General features: G+C 36.4%; 1 protein-coding gene across 1 annotated transcript in view; it reads left to right on the top strand.

The window, feature by feature from the left end:
• Positions 1-659: 659 nt before the first annotated feature.
• The window catches only part of LOC122165971 (atrial natriuretic peptide receptor 1-like), a 33,697-nt gene continuing 14,958 nt past the window's right edge, over positions 660-19,398 (top strand). The window contains 12 exon segments of the mRNA XM_042829389.1: positions 660-713; positions 1,673-1,769; positions 4,105-4,237; positions 8,134-8,257; positions 9,019-9,123; positions 9,715-9,817; positions 11,034-11,179; positions 13,908-13,980; positions 15,342-15,489; positions 16,388-16,474; positions 16,734-16,877; positions 17,963-18,084. Coding sequence (XP_042685323.1) covers positions 660-713; positions 1,673-1,769; positions 4,105-4,237; positions 8,134-8,257; positions 9,019-9,123; positions 9,715-9,817; positions 11,034-11,179; positions 13,908-13,980; positions 15,342-15,489; positions 16,388-16,474; positions 16,734-16,877; positions 17,963-18,084 — 1,336 coding nt within the window.

The raw sequence follows: 19,398 nt of genomic DNA, 5'->3' as shown, positions 1-19,398 counted from the left end.
ACTGACATCCTGTGTTAACAGTGACTTCAGAAAATAAGAGGAGCCCTAGAAGCATCTTTTCAATATGGCTGGGTGTAGCATATCATAGACTGAAGTTGTCCTGTGCTTCCAGGATTGAGTAATTGGAGTTGTGGGATCTAAAATACTTCAGATTGGAAGGAACATAGGGAGATCACATAGTTAACTTCTAGCTGGCCCTGTCTTGTCTTGAAGTTTGTACACCTCTCCTCACCCAGGCCCAACTTGTCTCTGTGATTGTTTCCACATTATTAATTCATCATCTGTCTGATACCATCTAAAGGTCAGATGCTATCCAAACTCAAGCAGGCACTGCAGTAAAATCCTCCCATTGCTCTTACGGCTTTGAGCTGAACAGGAGCAGAAATGACACCAGTCTGAAGGTGGGGCTTCCCCTAAGAGAGTACTGGTTTTTCAGAGAGGTCTGGCAGAGGTGTGGCAGAGTGTTTCTAACTGGCACCAAAAAGAAGTAGAATAGGGTAGAAGAGTGAAGGGGGAGGCAGAACATCTGCAGCAGCTGAAGTTGTCAGAATCAGCTTGCCTAGCAACCCCCCTTCTTAGACAGGGGCATCTAATTCAGCAGCAACAGCAGTGTCAGAAGCAGCCTCATCACTTGATGAGCTGGATGCACACTAGTGAGCATGAGAGCTACCAAAACACTTGCCTTCAGGCTACGAAGCCTCCTCAGTTTATTGGTAGGTAAGCTATGTAGATCCTTTCACCATCACATATTTGTGTGGTCTGAAAGGAACTGTAGATGGCTTATTGCAGGGAGATGGCTATTAATTTCAGGTAATTGTTGAATCCTCTTTTAGTAACATAAAAAACAAGAATGAGGGCAGGCTGCATTGTAAAAATCAATTATATAAATCTTACTCCTGGAATAATGGGATAAGTAATTGCATAAACCAGTAGATGATTATTCTCCAATAATACGTACAGAAAGAAACAGATTATATGAATAGAACTTAATATGCTTTACTAACTGTAGATTAAGACCAAAATGTATTATCACAATATATTCTTTTCATCTATGGCCTACAGTGTATATTCTGTTACTTGATTAGTATAAATGCATTTGCAGTGTATAACTTATATATATATAGGTATATTACATGTTTTGTAACCATTCAAATTCACTCTGTATGCTATTATAATGCTGTATTATGCATGTAATAGGCATATGTAACCTTTTCTGTAATTGCCTATTATAACATTTGTGAAATTATATGTATTATATATATGATTTGTTATTGAAGCTTTAATGAAAAATAGTCATTGAAATAATTTATGTGTAAAAGATTGAAAAAAAGATAGTTTGGAGCAGGAGTATGTCATTTTAAACACAAAGAAAAAATGTCTTTAAATAATACATCTCTGCATATGCTCCTAGAACTGCCTATTTTTTGCAGAGGAAAGCTTCTGGAAGAGAAGTTTTAGTTAATTCACCTAATTGTCTTACGACTAATTACTGGGTAGATCAAAATAATATACTGATCCCTAGGAAATATCATTTTTGTCTCCAGAACTTGAAGAGACAAAATAAAATTGCCAGGTATTGTTTCTATTGTTGCTTCAGATAGAAAGGCAAACTGCAGATTGAAAGTATCCTTCCCATTTCTATACAGTGTTTTAAAAGGTCTTTATCTGGCAGGTGATATTAGTGGAAGGATGGCATGATTTAGACAACAAAGACTATGACTGTTGGCCCCTGGAAAAACCAGATGAATATAACATGATGGACTGTGGAGGTGAGTTCTAAAGCTGCTGAAGGAATATCACTTCAGGGAATGGCTGAAGACCTAAAATTGAAGTGCTCAGACTGATACCTAACTCATAACAAATGCTTCATATGGTGGCAGGCATCAGAGTCGGTGATGACATTCTTTCTTGAGAAAAAGGTGAAAGAAAACAGTCAAAAGATACTTCTGAGCAATTATTTGCTCAGTATTTATTGATTCTAAAAGAAAAAGTAATCGCAACAGCTGAGCCCCTTCTCCTAAAATAAGAATCGGAAACATTTCTCATTAGAAAACCGAACGCAACATAATCCAAACAAATCAGGTAGTCAGCTGAGTACTGTTGCAAATTCTATTCCTGGAATTCTGTGGCATCATTTAAAAAGTGAATTACTTAAACCCTCTAGCCAGGAAGTAAAAATACCATTTCTACATTTCATGCTTTTCTCTCCTTGCTGAAAATTGTGTTTCACTTAAAATCTGAGATCTTTAACCACTTACTCCAGTTTGAAAACTGAGTTTACATGATGATATGGCAACAACAAGTTTCTTTTTTTTTTAAGTCTTCTGAATTGATTGAGATGGGAAAACAAAGTGGAACCCTTTTGTTTATGTTAGAAAAGATTGGACTGGAGACGATTCTTTCTTTCTTGGTAGGCTTTTTTAGAGAAAAACAAGTGCACCTGTGAAACTGTAATACTGGTAAAAATACTCCAGGAAATAAACTGCTGGGTGATGCTCTGAATTCCATGCTACACAAAATGTAGTAAAAAAAAATGTAGTGAAACATTTTGTGAAAAGTTTGGATTGAACAAAGAAATTGAAAGACTGTCTAGATAATTGTCAAGTAAGTTGTCAAGCTGTAAGAATTTACTATTGCTTTAACATTGAAACTACTATTTACCAGAAAAAAAAAAAAAAGACTAGTTTGAAAAATGTTCTTACTAATAAATCAGTGTGAACTTAGGACAAAGGAAACCAATATGAGTAGGCAGCTTTATTTACATAAACCCTTCACAAATGGTTTTAGAACAAACTCCAGTCTTTATTCTGCCTTTCTCTACGATTCTTCCTTCTCATCTTTGGTGCATTGCTAAATGCAAAGTAATAGGCATCTACTGTATTTCTGTGAATTTAACTTGTAATGCAAGATCTTCAAATCATTTGTATGTGGAAGTATCTATCACTGAAATAAGAGTTTTTATGAATTTTTTGCTGACCTTCTACCTTCGTTCTCTCTCACTTTTCCTGAAGCTTAGCTTTCATTCCTTTTAATGCAAATCACATTAGCATTTTATGTAAATCTTTGTTTTGTAGTTTCTCTCATAAGGCTGCTCCTAAATGAGTGTTTACTTTTTAAGGGAGAGGTGATATCTTTAGGTTAGTTTACAATTTGCTACTTCTGAAAGGGATTTGTGTTTAAGGGGAAAAATAGTGATTTATTTCACTAACAGTGCAAGTGTATAATACACTTACAAAAACAGCTCTGGAGTAATACCTGAGTCTATAACTGAACAGCAACTGAACAGCAGGTTCACCCATCCTCTGGGAAAGGATTTTAAATTTCCTCACAGATTGAGGTCTATGTGTCTGCATAATGTTAGTAATTTGACATGTCAGAAATTAAAACCTTCATCTAACAGCAGGGGAAAAGATTGGTGAAAAGAATGGAAAGATTTTGATAGTAGTGTTTGAGAATAATCTCACTTCATTTCTAGGTTTAAAGTTGGTAATAAGGTCTCTTGAGAATGAGGGAAATGAGTGGGATAAATTATTTGGGTAAATTATAAGGGTATAGAAATTGAAAAAGACAAATGTCTGAGTAGCAGTACTCCCACTGTCCTCTGCTCTAGCTGTCAAATGGTTTTATAAGAAGATAATACTTTTTAAAGTGTTTACCTAGCACATATAATTTATATTTTGTGAGGCTAACTGTTCTGACTGTATTTCATGGGTATTAGAGTTGTCTGTTCTTCCAGGAGGTAGGCCTCAGTGAAAGCAGCCAAGAATTGCAAACAATGTTTATTACCTGATGTAAGAGGAAATCAAGTGTAGCACTCCATTATACTGGGAATAAATTTACTATAGGTAAGATGATCAGATTTTCTGTCCTGTTTCTCCAATTGCTTAGAGAAGGTGAATGTCAGAATTGTTATCTAAATGTGCATTTGCATTTACCTATGCAGCCACTAAGATGGATGAATATCTGGGGCTTGTAAAAAGCAATAGGAAGAATAATTGAAAATCATACTTCTGTTTCACTACACTATGTTCCCTACTACAGAAGAAATTTCACATTTTTGTACAACTGTCAAGTAGAAAAGGCTGAAGATTTTATTGTTTCTAGGTCTGGAGATGGCGTGGGTTCAAAAGCCTCCAGAAACTGCAATAAGTGGGGAATTCTTCAATGTGACCTATGCAGTCTTTGCTTCAGATGGCTTTTATCAATATGCAGTACAAAATGGAGTCCTTTCTCACAGGTATGACCTCCTATCATATGTTTTCACGAGTATATGGTGATTTTGTACGTACACACGTTTTTTGTAACACAGTTAGAACACGTGATCTTTTGCTCCTTACTAATTTCTTGCATCTCTTTAGTTCTCTTGCAGAAGCATTTGCACTATCATTAGCCCCTCTGGAATAGCTTGGCTATCACATCATGACACACTCACCTGCATGTTAGTGACAATGCTTGTCATCCTGCATATATATTACAGTCTCAGTACAACTCTGAGTGTTACTTCTGATCTCTACACAAGGAATTTACAACTGAAATTCTAGTGTGACTCTCAAACTCACTGTAATTTGTATCAGTTTTAATAATAAAAGCGTTCAAAGTGCACAACATAAATGACATAGGGATTGAATCTCCAGAACCCACTGAAGAGCTTATTTTGATTGCTGTAGCGTTGAAATCTGTCCAGAAGTTTATATCATAGAATCATAGAATGACTTGGGTTGGAAAGGACCACAGTGATCATCTAGTTTCAACTGCACTGCTGTGTGCAGGGCTGCCAAGCACTAGACCAGTCTGCCCAGAGCCACATCCAGCCTGGAATATCACCTCGTAGCCTTATATGTCACCTCACAAACTATGGACAATGTAGGCTACCTACAGCTTTTGTATAACTTTGTGTCAATAAAAGACTAATATGTTGTGAACTGATACATCTTGAGCTGTACACAGCATGCTCCAACCACATAAGAAAAGGGTTGTGAAAGAGATGGCAGCCCTAGTTTCCCACTCTCTGTGCTTTATTTGACTACTAGAAGAGATGCTTATGGAAAAACCTCACATGCTTTCTTTGTCAGTGTGAGTTTTTGCTTTACAAAGTTCAGACTGTAAGAGTTTTTGTGGTAAGTGGTTTTATTTACAATTGAAATGTTACTTATAATCCATTTGCAATGGCAAAAAAAAAAAAAAAAAAAAAAAAGTTGCTGTATTTTGATGATCTGTGTAATAGTTTTTCATCAAATTATCTGAGATTTCTGGCTTGTGATATTTCCAAGAACTTGACCAAAAAACATTTCACTTTGTGGAATTAATCTGTTTTTCTGGTCTTTCCAAAGTGACCCACTCCCTTATATAAGTAAGAAGTTTATAAAATTTTGCTTTTTGAATATTTACACATATCTTGCACAAAGAGACAGGCTGTAAATATTAAAAAGGGAAGCATTTATGCTGTGATTTTACAGAGGCATCAACTTGTACCTCAGTATCTAAGGCCTATCTCAGTTGTCTCTCAGAATGCCTGACTCAAATATGACTGTAGATGGTAAGTCATTGTATGTGCTTCAGAAGGATTGGGTAAGGTTCTGATGAACTTCAGAAAGCAGTACTGAATGCATAGTAAGTTCTAAAAAGCATTTACAAAGACCTAAAAGCATTAAGGAGTAATTATCTTAAGGTTTTGGGGTTTTTTTCTTTCTTTTAACTTTTACCTTGAGCTTTATGTTTTTTATATTTTAATATTTTAATATTTTATTTATTTAGGTGTCTTAGTGATTGACAGATTTGCTTATTTCAGATATCGGGTATGTCTGTACCTTTGTAAATCTGGTCCTTAATATGACCTATGTCAACCTTATTGCCCGTTTTTGCATTATTTCTTACAATACAGTCTTCTTTTTTAAATCTGCTAGGTTCTGGCTACTTGATCTTGCTGCTCTGAAACTAATGCCTCCTTTTTTTATTATGTCAGTCCACCACACAAGAGGCAGATGTTGGCTGTATGGCAGTAAAGGCTGAACCACCGATATTCCATTACATTTTGTTACATGTGACAGATAGCAGCAGAGAGGCAGTCTGACAAAACAGCATCTGACATGGAAGTACAGATGAAGAAAAAAGTGTTTCACTGAAATCCTCTATGCAAAAAATATTGTACTCATTGACATTCATTGATACATGCTGAACATTTATGGAGACCGAGCAGTGAGTGTGAGGGGTAGGTGGGTGGTGCATTTCAACAGTGGCAGCAGTGACAGTGGTCACCTCCACTAGTGCAGAATGCTACAACCACACTTGCAGCCTTTTATTTATTGCTAAAAAAAAAAAAAAAAAAGCATAGCTAATGATGGTGACTCTGTTGAAAAATAGATTTTGTAGCTGAGAATTTGCTCTATCAAATGGTGTCATTGTGCTCTTCGCATTTGTTGTAGTTTCCATGGAAATTAATAGGAGGTATTACTTTCAGAGCAGCCTGTATATAGATATTTCCTGGAGTGCTGGCATTCCTTTCAATTTAGAGAAATACCATGTGTAACTTTCAGACTAAACCATATAACTACTTCTGGCTATATCTCCCAAGTCAACCATATTTGGAGAAATTTCTTCTGAGAAAGAGTGATGATGCATTGGAGTAGGCTGCTCAGGGAGATGATGAAGTCACCCACCATTCCTGGAGGTGTTCAAGAAACACATGGATGCTGCTCTGAATAGCTTTGTGGGCCTGGTGGGGATGGGCTGATGCTTGGACTTAGTGATCTTAGTGGTCTTTTCCATAACGATTCTGTGATTCTAAAAAATTATGTTATTTTAAAGTAAAATATGTTTATTAGGGTGATAATCAATTTCAGAGAAGTAGTTGTTTTTCTGAAAGTGTAACTTAGCAAACAGATGGAAAAAAGTGTGATACATTTCCAGAGAACTACATCCGTCCTCCAGTGGTGAACTGTCAAAAGTTCTACCTAATGTTCATTTCATATAATATTGTCTTCTCTTTTAAGCCTACTCTCTACTGGCCAGTTTTTCTCAGTATTTGTCAAATTGTACATGGAGTACTGTGTCCAGTTCTGGTCCCCATAATTCAAAAAAGCTGCAGACAGACTCTACAGGATCCTAAGAAGGGCCACAAAGATGATCCAAGTGCTGAAGTACCTGTCCTGTGAGGAGAAGATGAAGGAATTAAAATTTTTCAACCTCCATAAGTGAAGGCTTATGGAGGACCACATTATAGTATTTCAAGTGTGGCTACTAAAAGGATGGGGGCCACTTCACAAGCAGCCACAGGTAGAAGGAACAATGGGAAAAAAGTTGCACTGGCAGAGGTTTCAACCTCTGCATTGGCAGAGGTTTCATCTTGATTCACGAAAGATTTTTTTTTTTTATAGTGAGAACAGTTAGTAACCAGAACTGTCTCTGCGGGGTCACTGTGGTTGAGTCAACATCACTGGAAGTTTTTAAGTTGTGACTGGACAGGGTGCTAGATAATCTCACAGAGACTCCCTTTGCTCATGAGAGTTTGGATCTGATGATCTTTTGAAGTCCACTCCACCCTAAGCTGTTCTTTGATTCTGTGGCTGTTTTGAAGAACAACCTATTCATATAGTCCCCTTTTTGATCTAAGCTTTTGGTTTCGGGAATTTTATCTGATATTGTTGTCCAATGTGCTAACTATCCTTGTATGTTTGGGTTGTGAAGAAAATACCAAAGTCAGATAGTAACCACATGCGTAGATGGACATACAAAATTGACAGTACTAAGAATGAAGGTAGCCAGGGACACAGATTTTTGGTAGCAAAAGTGTAGTAATGGTAATTCTTCTGAGCCAGATGTAGCAGTGCCAAGTAGTCCCATATGGTTGTGCAGACAGTGAGGAGACATGAATGGAGGTTGGTAGCTGTCTAAGCTATTTTATCTGACAGAACTCCCTATTGTTTAATATAGATGGTGATCCAGTTGAAAGCACTCTTTGCTATAGGATTGCTTCAACCAGAAGTAGAACAAAGGAGAAAGAAATGATGTAACAATATTTCTATCACTGCATATATTTATGCTGGTAATTTTTCTGTGAAAGGTTTTCTGTTCATTTTACAATTTTTGAGGGAGAATGAATTAATATAAAATTATCACTCTTTTCTCGTTGTCTAGCAATGCTAGTGCTGCAAAGGAATTTTGTGAGGAGCATGAGTGCCCTGCCAGCTGGAAAGATGCAAATGGCGAGAACTGCTGTGTCCACCATGCCAATATTCACTCCTGTCCTTTGGCTTTTATGGTTAGTATGATAGTATGAGTTACTGTGTTCTGCTTGTGATAATGGATAAGACAGTCATTGCAGTGATCAAATATTTGATGTTATTTCTGTGATCACATTTAGACCAAATCAGTAGTTCACTGAAGCAGCTGTGGGGATGTCAGTCAATTTCAGAAAGTTTTGTACTATATTTGAGGCTGCAAAGCAAATACCTGTGTTTTTGTACAAGGTAATATTCAGAATTGCTCATTATGCTTGATGGAACCAGTTTCAACTCTTAAAGATTACTTGACTCATATTCACCCTTTCTTTACAGTCAGTAGAGAAAGAGAGTGAATTGTCATTGCAGGTATCATTATCTCTCTCTACTTTTTGACAGTTTTAGTGAGATATGCTCTGCAAACTGGCATTGACTCATAAAAGATCTTTTCCTTTCTAAAGAAAATAAACTGCAATATTAAAAGTTGCAATAAAACTCCTTTAGAAAAATGTAAGATGTGGGATACAATTCTGTTTCTTGTTCTTGTACAGCAAAAACTGAAAAAGTATATTCATAAACTTACTGCAGCTAAATGTATGACCAGATTTTGGTTCATGTATTTCAACAGTAATGAGATTTGTCAGATATTTTAACTCAGTGTATGATTATTATTTGAGTTTATTCATTTTAACAGATTTGGTTATTTCTTGAGAAGAATATAAATAACTCTAAAAAGGTAAAAGAGGGAGACCTAGGATTTTTATGGTCATTGTTAGTGACATAACCAATCTCTCTGATAAAGGGTAGAGGAGGAATATGTGGTCCATGGATTCCTGATGATGGCCAGATATTTACTCACACTTTGTCGACAGCTGGCAAAATGAGCCAAAGAAACTGGACTGCCAAGGTAAAATTTATTTTTTGAATACAACAAATGCTTTGCTGTTCTCAGAACTTACTTCCTAATAGGTTCCAGTGTTTCCTGACTCATGTACTTATGTCAGGATTATGTATGGAGGTGGTACTTCAGGCTGAGTATCATCAATTCCCAGCTGACTTGATTGGAAACACAAGTTTTTTATACTGCTACTCCTATGCAGTTAGTTGAAAAAAAATGGGGATGAGAAGGAAGAATACAGCCTAATCTGTCTGTTTAAAGTCTACACTAAGAAAATACTGCATTAGTGACTGGACTGTGTTACAGGTTAGCAAAATCTTTGTGAATTTTCTTCCAAACAGAACGGGAAAACAAATGTGATGGATGTACAGGCTGAAAGACATTCCTGGCTGAAAGAAAACATACCAGTGAAAGGAATCCCAAGAGGCTTGTGTTTCTTGTTGCTGCTTATCTTACCAGACAAGCACTCCTTTCCTTGCTGATACTGAAAAATGCATACCTTCTTTTTGAGAACTTCACAACTGTATGATCCTTATTAAAATGACTTATTATATGCAAGTGAAGTTTTGATCCTGGCAGCTTTGTTCACTTGTTTGGCAGGTTGTTTTGGTTCATGTGGGTGTGACTTCTCTCATCGCACACATCAGAGTTGGAAGAATGCAGGTTGCTCTGGAAGCGAAAACCACAGTCCTTCCTGCAGTAGGTATGATACAGAGTGAAGATGTGAGGGAACTGCACATTGACTGCAGATCTCAGTGCTTTTAACATTCATGCATGGATACCAAGAGCAACAGCTACCCCTCTCTATCATTGAAACAGGTAAACTCAAACCGAGACCAACAGCATCAGCTGAAAATACCTTGAAAATACTCTTCCAGTCATGACATTGTGAGGATCTGCACATTCTTCATCTGAAGGAATGCAAACTAGACCTAACTCTACTGTAAGGGTAGAAACCCTTCCTGTAACCATTGTTCACTTTAAAATCCTTTTGCTTCCAAAGTCATCACATTTCTGTGCACGTTAGTTTAGCTATATGCAGGAAAGCAGAAATAGTAATAAAATTATATTAGCAAAATGAAATCTAAAAAGAAAAACTTATTTGATAAATTAAACATGCAGCTTGAAGAAAAATACTGGCTTAAGCAAACATCACAGTATTCTTGTTAGCTACTCTTCTGAAAGTCTGAGAATATATTTCTCAGTGTCACGAAAAAAGCAGAACCGAAGCAATTCCAAAGTGGATGGAAGCAATGGATTTTGTTTTGCTGAGGATTTTTTTTTAAATGTATCACATAGTGACAGGATAATATCCTTCGCTTGTCTCAGGAGGCTGAAGTGCGGAACTTTATTAGTTTAGGCACAGAGGTAAAATTGAAACAGAACTCAAGACACAGACAGAGTTTTGTCCTCTAGGGCTTTTGTTTTAAATCACATTTGATAATTTTCTTAAGACCTTGGAGAAAAATAAATCCTTGAAGCATGGATTGCAGGCTTTCACTCTGAAGTACCTGGGATCATATACTTCTAGAGATGCCAAGGGTTGGATTAAGTACAAAGAACACAAAAGATAATGTGCGCACGGAGAAACTTCTTGCCTCAGGAAAGAAGAACAAAAAAAACAAAAAAACAACAGATGGACGATGAGTTAAGACACAAAAAAAGTCAAAGGCTCTCACATCATTAACAGTTTCATCTGATCAAGCAGAACCTACATCACTTAAAAAAAAAAAAAAAGAAAAAACGAACACAATTATTTCAGCTTCTTGGGTGATACCATCTCTGAATTCTTTGGATGTATTTTTTCAGGTACTCTGAGGTTTTCCAGCCTAAGAACACATGTTTAAATCTTAATTCAACCTTGTTGATTAATAAAACTACCTTAAAATAACCTAATTCTCATTTCTGTTTCTAATCAGTTTGTGGAGATGGCTTTTGCGAGGAAGAGGAAAGCTGCTCTGTTTGTCCAGCAGATTGTGGAGAATGCCCTCTGTCTGCTTATACTAGGATAGCAATTGCCTTACCCGTATGTTTAGTCTGCACTGGCTTCATTGTGACAGTCATAGTGAGTATTCTTTCTTTCTTTACTCTTGCCTCCAATATTTCATTATTTTGAACAGAGTGTTCTAATAGAGGGTAAATTTTCTTCTGCATCTTAAAACTGTGTGGTAGGAAACAAGGCATTAATGGCTTCTCTAGATGAGAAGGCTGGTTGTGATAGGAAATTTCATCCCCTGATGCTTAAGACTGAAGGGGAATTTCACAGAAGGCTACATAATGGTGGAATAAGAACACCTCGGTATTAAGTCCTTCACAACATAAGGTAGGGGCGGCCAGTGAAGTGAGAGTGCTTTTGACTCAATAAAATCCTATTATGAAACTAAATACTCCAAAACTCTGTGGAGGTGAGAGGTATGCATAAATTCTAAAACAAATTAGATAAATTCATAAAGGGATTAGATCCACCAGACTTCATTAAGTCTGAGTGTCCAAATACATCTTGTTATAGAATACATTCAACTTGGGATATTTTAAGATTATTGATAGCTGGACATCCAAAGGAATAATGAGAAGATATTTCTTTTTTTTTTTTTCTGTTAATTTTTTTGTGTGTGTTTATCTGTGTGTGCTCTTTTTAAAAAAGCTATTTTCTTAATGTAGCTGAACTAATTTAGTGATTATCTGTGTTACTGATTAATATAAAAGACTTGTGAAGGAAAACCAAAAGGATAACAAGAGAGGAACATGGTGTGTCCTTATTTTGGAGGAAATTTATGACTGATACAGAACTCACTTAGTCAAAGTTGCCCCATTTATTTCAAAAAATTTCTGAGAAAAAAAAAATCTACATTTCATTTTGTAAAAGTATGATTGAACAAAGGCAAATTAACCTGAAGTGACCACTAGTCTTGTGGATTCATTTGAGTGGAAATATTTCTGTATAGAGATGACAAATTATTACAACTTATTTGCACTGTTACTTTTAGCACTGTCTCTTCGTAGTGCCTTTGGTGAGGTGGAGTTGTATGCCTCATTTATTCACATGTTAAAAAAAAGTCTGTAACAAGGGCATGGCAGATGATTATGTACAGTTGTAGAGTCATTATGTCCACTTACTCGATAATTTCTGTGGGGTGTAGCCTATAGATCATGTAAATCAATAAAATCATATTTCATCCATTCTTTTCATACTGCGTTTGTGCTGAGCACCTGAAGTAACTGAGTGTGTTGAAAAGACGTGGAAGAATGTTGATGGCCCACAGAGTAAGTTACTGTGGTTGGTCTCAATGACCGTTTGATTTTGTTCTCTGTTCTGCATCTCTTTGTGTGGCTTTGCAAGTTAGGAACTGAAGTCTTTTTGAAAACTAAGCCTTGATCTCCTTGTGTTTCTATTTCTTACCCGAGCATTTACAATCCATACAAAGGCTGTGGCAAAGTGCTTATGGTAACTTTCCTTTAAAAGAATATGCTCTGATAGAAATGTATAATTGAACAGATGACAAAGTCAGATATTTTTAAACAATTGAAATTTTACAAAAAGAAAATGGAGTTTCTTGACTTTGAATAGATTTAACTAAATTAAAAGTTTATTAATGTAGTGAAACTTACCTATTAGTGTTGCTTTTTTGTTTTTTTCTTTTTTTTTGGTAGGTTTTAGGGAATTTTTTTGTTACATACTTACTCCTTCTGTCAAATTCTGCAATAGCATCTTCTTTTCTTTGTTATTTAGGTGATGAGTAAATGAGTTAGGAAAGATCCTTTTATCTAATTCAGTAATTAATATTATGTAAGAATTATCATCTTAGAATCTAATATTTTCTTAAGCATTCAAGCAGAAGAGAGAGTTCGTTTGATCTCAGTGTCTGCACCAAGACTGGTGGTCACTTCTAGCTAATATGTCATTGGTCATATCTTTACAAAATAAAATGCAGGTATCTTTTCCCAGAAATCTTTTGAAATAGATGGGATGATATAATTTTGATTCAGCAAGCTCTACATCAGTCTTAAATTCCTTCCAAATGTTGAAACAGTTTCCACTTGGTGGAGAGTATATTTGAGTGTCATTTGGACTTCTGTTAACTGTTTCAAGGAATGCATGATTTCTAATATTCAATTCTACACTACAGAAAATAAGGTGAAATGTGGGTTTGGCATTGACTGCAGCTATGCAGCTGTGTAGTTTAATCTGCTACTCGTCTTCTGAAAGCATATGCTTACACTTTTATGTTTTGTAAATATCCTAAGACAGCTATTTATGAGAGCATCTTTGTCTTATTTATAAAATAGCCACAAGATCTATATCCAATATTGCTTATACTAAAGTATTGGACTTAACTTGATCTCATTTGTAAATCTGGTTATTATTCTGTCACTATATATAACATGCAGTGCTCCTTTTCTTGGGGCTGCAGAGCAATATGTTCTTGTCATGCAATGAGGCATCATAGGTGGGGCATTTCTGTATTACGAGGTGATGTAAACAACTGTTTGGATGCCCAGGCTGAGATCAACTGCATTGTGTTAAAATTACTGACAATAATGGAAAGAGTTCATAGCAGTGCAAATATTACATGTCACTAGCTCCTAGAATATAGAATATACTGTTCTAAAGAACTTTGTTAGATTCTGTTTTCTTCTTCTTTCTGTTACTTCTAATGCTGCTGATATGATACAGACTGGATACTTAAACATCAGATTTAAACATTTTCATATTAAAAAAAAAGTATCTCTGGATAAGTTCTTTCAAAGTTGGTGGAGTTGAATTCAGGAATGAATGTGATTTATTTTTGTAGTGGTTTCAGTATCAGAAACAAAAGATGCTTTGGGATGAAAGCTGGATTATAGAGTTCACCTGTATCAAACAAGGTTAGTAACGTTTCATTTTGTTACTGTTTAGCAGCTTCATTAATAATTTTATGAAATAATGTCAATCGTAAGTACATCTTGTTTACAGAAATAGACAGAAATTTTTCAGTTCAAAAAGACAGATCTATCCCCAAATGAACAGACAGCTTCTAGACCTGGAAAAAATAAATCATATTTGCTGCAGTGGATGTGTGGTTCTGTATAATTGGCCTCACTCGCTTAGCCTGGCTTTACACAAATAAAATGAAAGATATAATGAGTCTTAATTTCTCTCAGTGAATACTGTCTTTTGCAGTTTTGCTGCAAGAATGAATTCACTGTGACCTGACTTCTTCTTCATTTTACCTTCAGGATATGAAATATGATTTTAATTGGCTGTAACTAAATACGTTAAGAATAAGATCAGATGTTATTAAATCCTGTACAGTGCTGCATTTGATTCACTTTCCTGTCCAGAGCTTTAGCACTCAGAAGCAGAGAAATGCCTAGACTCTCAGAAGAGGCAGGTTTGAAGAAATCGACTGAAATTGATTTGCCTGTGCTGATATGAACTCTCTGATTTTCTGTTTCCTCAAGGAATTGATAGATCAGTTTTAGCTATTTTATGCCATTGTGTTTCTAGTAGTATAAAGATGTTCTTGTGCTAATGCTATAGTGACACTTTCACCTTTGGATATGAACATTAATTTCTGTGCAGCTAGCTTTAATATGATATCCTCGTTACATTAAAGGATGGAGACTGGCATAGAAATTAATTTGAGTAGAGAATGCAAACCTTGACAGTTTTGTCAGTGCTCAGAGTAACTGGCCAAACCTGGTGGAGATGGTGAAACAATAAGAAATTAATTAAAAATTTCTGAAATTCATTTTGTAACCTAAAGCTGATCAACATATATTAAAAACATACATTGAGATCACTTTTCCCCCCTATCTAACTGCATTATTTCTCTTCTCTGACTTCCCTTAGATGTCAGAGTCACTTCCCACAACCCTGTACTCGACAGTCTTCTAGGAGCTCCAAATAGACTTGTTAAAATATGGCACAGAACTTGCTCTGCTTCCCTAAGTTCTGTCCTCTGCATTGCACTAGCAGCAAGAACTGATCATCCTGAAATCAGGAAGACTTGCATTGAATCTTGAGATTTAGTGGGAAAGATCTGTTGCAATACATCACCTCTTGGGTTGTTGCACTTTTTATGCAGCAGTCACACTCTAAAAACAATATCTGTCTTACATGTTGACAAGACCAATCCTGCATGTAAAGATTTGGTGAATTCCTTAAATTTGCCTGCCTCCAGGGTCTGTACCTTTGTAATAATATGCATTTACAGGTGCCTTTTCTAATCCCACATCCCATTTAGATCACAAACTCTGGACAGCAACAGGAAGCGTGGTAAGTGTTCTCCCAGCACTGAGTGAATCCAATGCCAGCTGTATCACTGTTCTGAGCTCCTGCCCTGCAGCTGCGAACGCACCCAAGAAACAGCATTTCACCCAGACTGGGAGATAGTAAGTCAACGTATTACTAATTTTCTTCACTATTCACTGTCCTGTAGTTTCACTGTGCTTTGTATTTCTTGTAACCTCGCTATAAATAGATTGAAATTCTCTTGTTACACCAAATCTAGTAAGTTAGTAGCATCATTGACTTCTGTACCACTTACTGGCTGTAGAATCTGAAACACAGTGTCTTTTGTTTTGGTTGTCATTTCCCCTTTTCTACGTGGGTGACTGCATAATGTGACCTGCAGCTGTTAATGAATGATACCTACTGCTCAAATACATTTGGAACCAAAGGTTTCAATGCAGATCTTTTTCTGAAATGCAGGTAGATCACAGCTGGATTATTTGAAGAATGGCATAGTGCTTATATGTTGGGTACCATACAGAATCAGTTAAAAATCAGTTAATTCCTGCATACATCCCCACTGGATTCTTTAATGGAAAATTGTTTTTTTTTTGTCTGTTCAAATTCTACTGCTTTACTACTGCTTTACTGAGAATGCTTCATCCCATGGAAGCAGAAGGATGTTAAGTATCAGTGGTGGATCTGTAAAACAGTAGAAGAGAAATAATGAATAGGTACTGCTGTGTTCACTATCTCTGATATTCCCATTGTTGCTACTCAATCATCCAGCTGCCTAAATTTACTATAACATTCTCGTATTTCAAGTGGCATACACACAACAAGAATGCTTGTCTGTAAGTACTAATGCTTGTCTTATCATAGAAGCAGGGTCTTGTCAAATACTCATGTTCAGCTTCACACATACTTACGGCCATTCTGCTTCATCTCTAGAGATATGAAGCTGCTTGCAGTAAAAAAAAAAATCTGCCAATTTTCCTAGCCTTATGAAATTATGTAGTTGGCCTACTATTCTCTGAACAGCATTTAATTCTGTTTCAGTGACGGTAGAACAGTGGCCATTAAAAAAATAATGAAGAAGGCATTTACCCTATCCAAATCCATACGTAAGGAAGTAAAGCAAGTAAGGTAAGACGTGAAACCTGAAAACTGTATGCTATTCTATGTGTATATTGGTTCTTTAAAGGTTACAACCTGTCCAAACATTATAATACACTCATATTTTTTTCTTCAAACTCTGCTTTGACAATAGATGAAAATCTTTTTACAGCTGTTTTACCTTTTTCTTTACTTTCTGAGACAAGATTTCTAGTTTTCCAGTTACAGAAAGTAGGAAGGAGATCCATGAAAATTATTTGTGTGCTGTGTTTTCTGCTAATTTTTACAGGGAACTTGACCATCCCAATCTCTGCAAATTCATTGGTGGTTGTATAGAAGTACCAAATGTTGCCATAGTGACAGAGTACTGCCCCAAAGGCAGCCTTCGTGATGTTCTGCTCAATGAAGATATCCCTTTGAACTGGGGATTCAGGTAAAAATAATAATGATTTTTTTAAAAAAGCTAAAAGATACAAAACTGTGCTGACAGATGCTGTGTGCTGTTTGGGACAAAATAGAAATTACAGTTGGTAGTTGGAATGAGGCTTACATTATGTTATGGAGAGAATGAAGAAGAAAGAGGGAATTTTTAGGAGGAAGATTTTCATGGAGAGGGTGGTGAAGCACTGGAACAGGTTGCCCAAGGAGGCTGTGGATGCCCCATCCCTGCAGGCATTCAAGGCCAGGCTGGATGTGGCTCTGGGCAGCCTGGTCTGCTGGTTGGTGACCCTGCACACAGCAGGGGGGTTGAAACGAGATGAGCATTGTGGTCCTTTTCAACCCAGCCCATTCTTTGATCCTGTAATTCTGTGATTCTATGAATTCAAATAGCCAGCCTAACTGAGTTCCTGGATTTTTGATCAGTCATACACTGAGCACTGGTTACATTAAGTTAATGACTTTTCAACCCACTCTTGTTTATACTGCTACTGTTTTTAGATCTTTATTTCTGTGGGATTTCGTGTGTTTCCGAAATATCTTGGGCATCTGCATTTAATTAAAAAGCACTGTAAAACTGCATAGATTAAATGATTAACATATCTACAAATACTTTGTTATATTTACTGACAAAGAAAATGAGCTAATGGTCCCAATCCACAAGGGCACTCTCATTGTTTTTTGAGATTAATCTTGGCATGCTCTTTTTACTTCTGCCTATTGTTTTCTTTCAGCAAAGAAAAAGAGCATAAAGAAGGAAAATGTTTCTCTTGTAAACATTTGAAAAGCACTTCCAATGATGCAAACATACTGGGAAGTTCTAAAGCAATCTGAACTGTCATAATAGAAGCTAATGGCCTGTGGACCCCAAACAACTGAGTGAGAGTTAAAGGCTTTCATCAACCCACTTCATATGTTTTGGAAAAATGAGGTGGAGTGACAGATTTCGAAGCTATTCCAATTACTAGAGCCTTTCTCCAAGGCTCTAGTTAGCCTTGGAGCTTCAAGAGGTTTCAAACCCACTCTTGATTGAAGATCTGGTTTATTGGACATGCTAGCTTCTTGATTTTTGTCTTTCAGGTTTTCTTTTGCTACTGATATTGCCCAAGGAATGGCCTATCTTCACCACCACAAAATGTATCATGGACGGTTGAAGTCTAATAATTGTGTAATAGATGACCGATGGGTTTGTAAAATTGCAGGTAAAGAGAAGATAAATGAAAATTCAAAACTCTCAAGGTAGTCTACTAATGTGTGGAGATTTCACACTTTACACTGCTCCCAAGCACCTTCATTTTGACCTTTTTGGTGAAAATGCTGGTGTTATGCAATCATTTCAGACCTCTCCTTTAAAATAGGTTACTGCTGCATGCATCAGATTCCATAAGTGATGAAGTCTATCAGTCTATCAACATCAGGCTGAACAGAAATTCTGTCTCATTCTCTGTTACGATGCAGAGAGAAAATCTTAGCAATGGACACCACTGTAAATACATGGAATAATGCTGACTGGCAAACACAAAGTAGTTCGTGGAGAAAAGCAGACTCAACTGAGCTTTTCAATCCTGTACTCAAAACTGAATTATTATTATGGAGCTATAGTCACCCTGCTCCTGCTACAGAAAGACAGTATGTGGAAACATGAAAACCACTAGAGGGCCTAGATTATTCTGCAACACCCAATGGACTGGAAAATTTCTTCATCTTTCCCCAGGCTAGTTATTTGACCCTATAATCTACAGGCAACTTAAAAACAACTGCAATAGATACACTTTCAAAAATTTCTCCTAAGAATAAGACCCCTACAAAATGCTATGGCTGCTTCTCTACCACCTTTAGTATCCTGCTTGCAAGAATATGCTTTGCTTAGAGCCTTTTCTGAGGAAAAACAAAAAAAATTGAAAGAACTGGACTACATCAACTACATCACATTTGCACAACACCTCTGCTTTAAATGAGGTCCCCATGAAATAACTGAGAATTTAATTTATGTGGTTTTCATAATGACAAGATGCTCAATGTGGGACCTAATTGAAAAATTCCAAAGAGATCCAATATGGAGAATGAAGTTTTAGGATTGTCTTTAAAAAAAAAAACAAAAAAAAAAAAACCAGGGATCTACCTCCTGCCACACCATATACTCAGCAGAGTGCTGTTTATATCTAACAAAACAGACATCTGTTGTTTTTTTCTCTTCTTCAGTTCTAAGTCAGATACTAAGAGCCTTTTCTGTGTTAAGCAAAAGTATAGCTGTAAAGATGTTTATCTGCCTTTGTTCTCATGCTAGTGGTGTGCATGTAAAACCCCCCCTGATTTATAGCAGGTCTGATAGCTATCTAACTTGTCATTGCTCTAACAATCTGTCAGAGGATTGGTGAATAAGTAGAAAAGAAATCTGCATTTGCATATTAATTCTTGCACTCAAGTGAACATACTGTCTCTGAATATACTTTTATGAAATCATAGAATAATTCTCTCTGGAAGGGGCCATTTAGTTCAACTGGCCTTCTCGAAAG

Source organism: Centrocercus urophasianus, unplaced genomic scaffold, assembly GCF_019232065.1.
Source record: "Centrocercus urophasianus isolate 14NV4802_14NV808 unplaced genomic scaffold, USGS_Curo_1.0 seq_31, whole genome shotgun sequence".
Lineage (NCBI taxonomy): Eukaryota > Metazoa > Chordata > Aves > Galliformes > Phasianidae > Centrocercus > Centrocercus urophasianus.
Note: the sequence above shows the minus strand (reverse complement) of the source record. Positions and strands in the feature narration are given on the sequence as shown.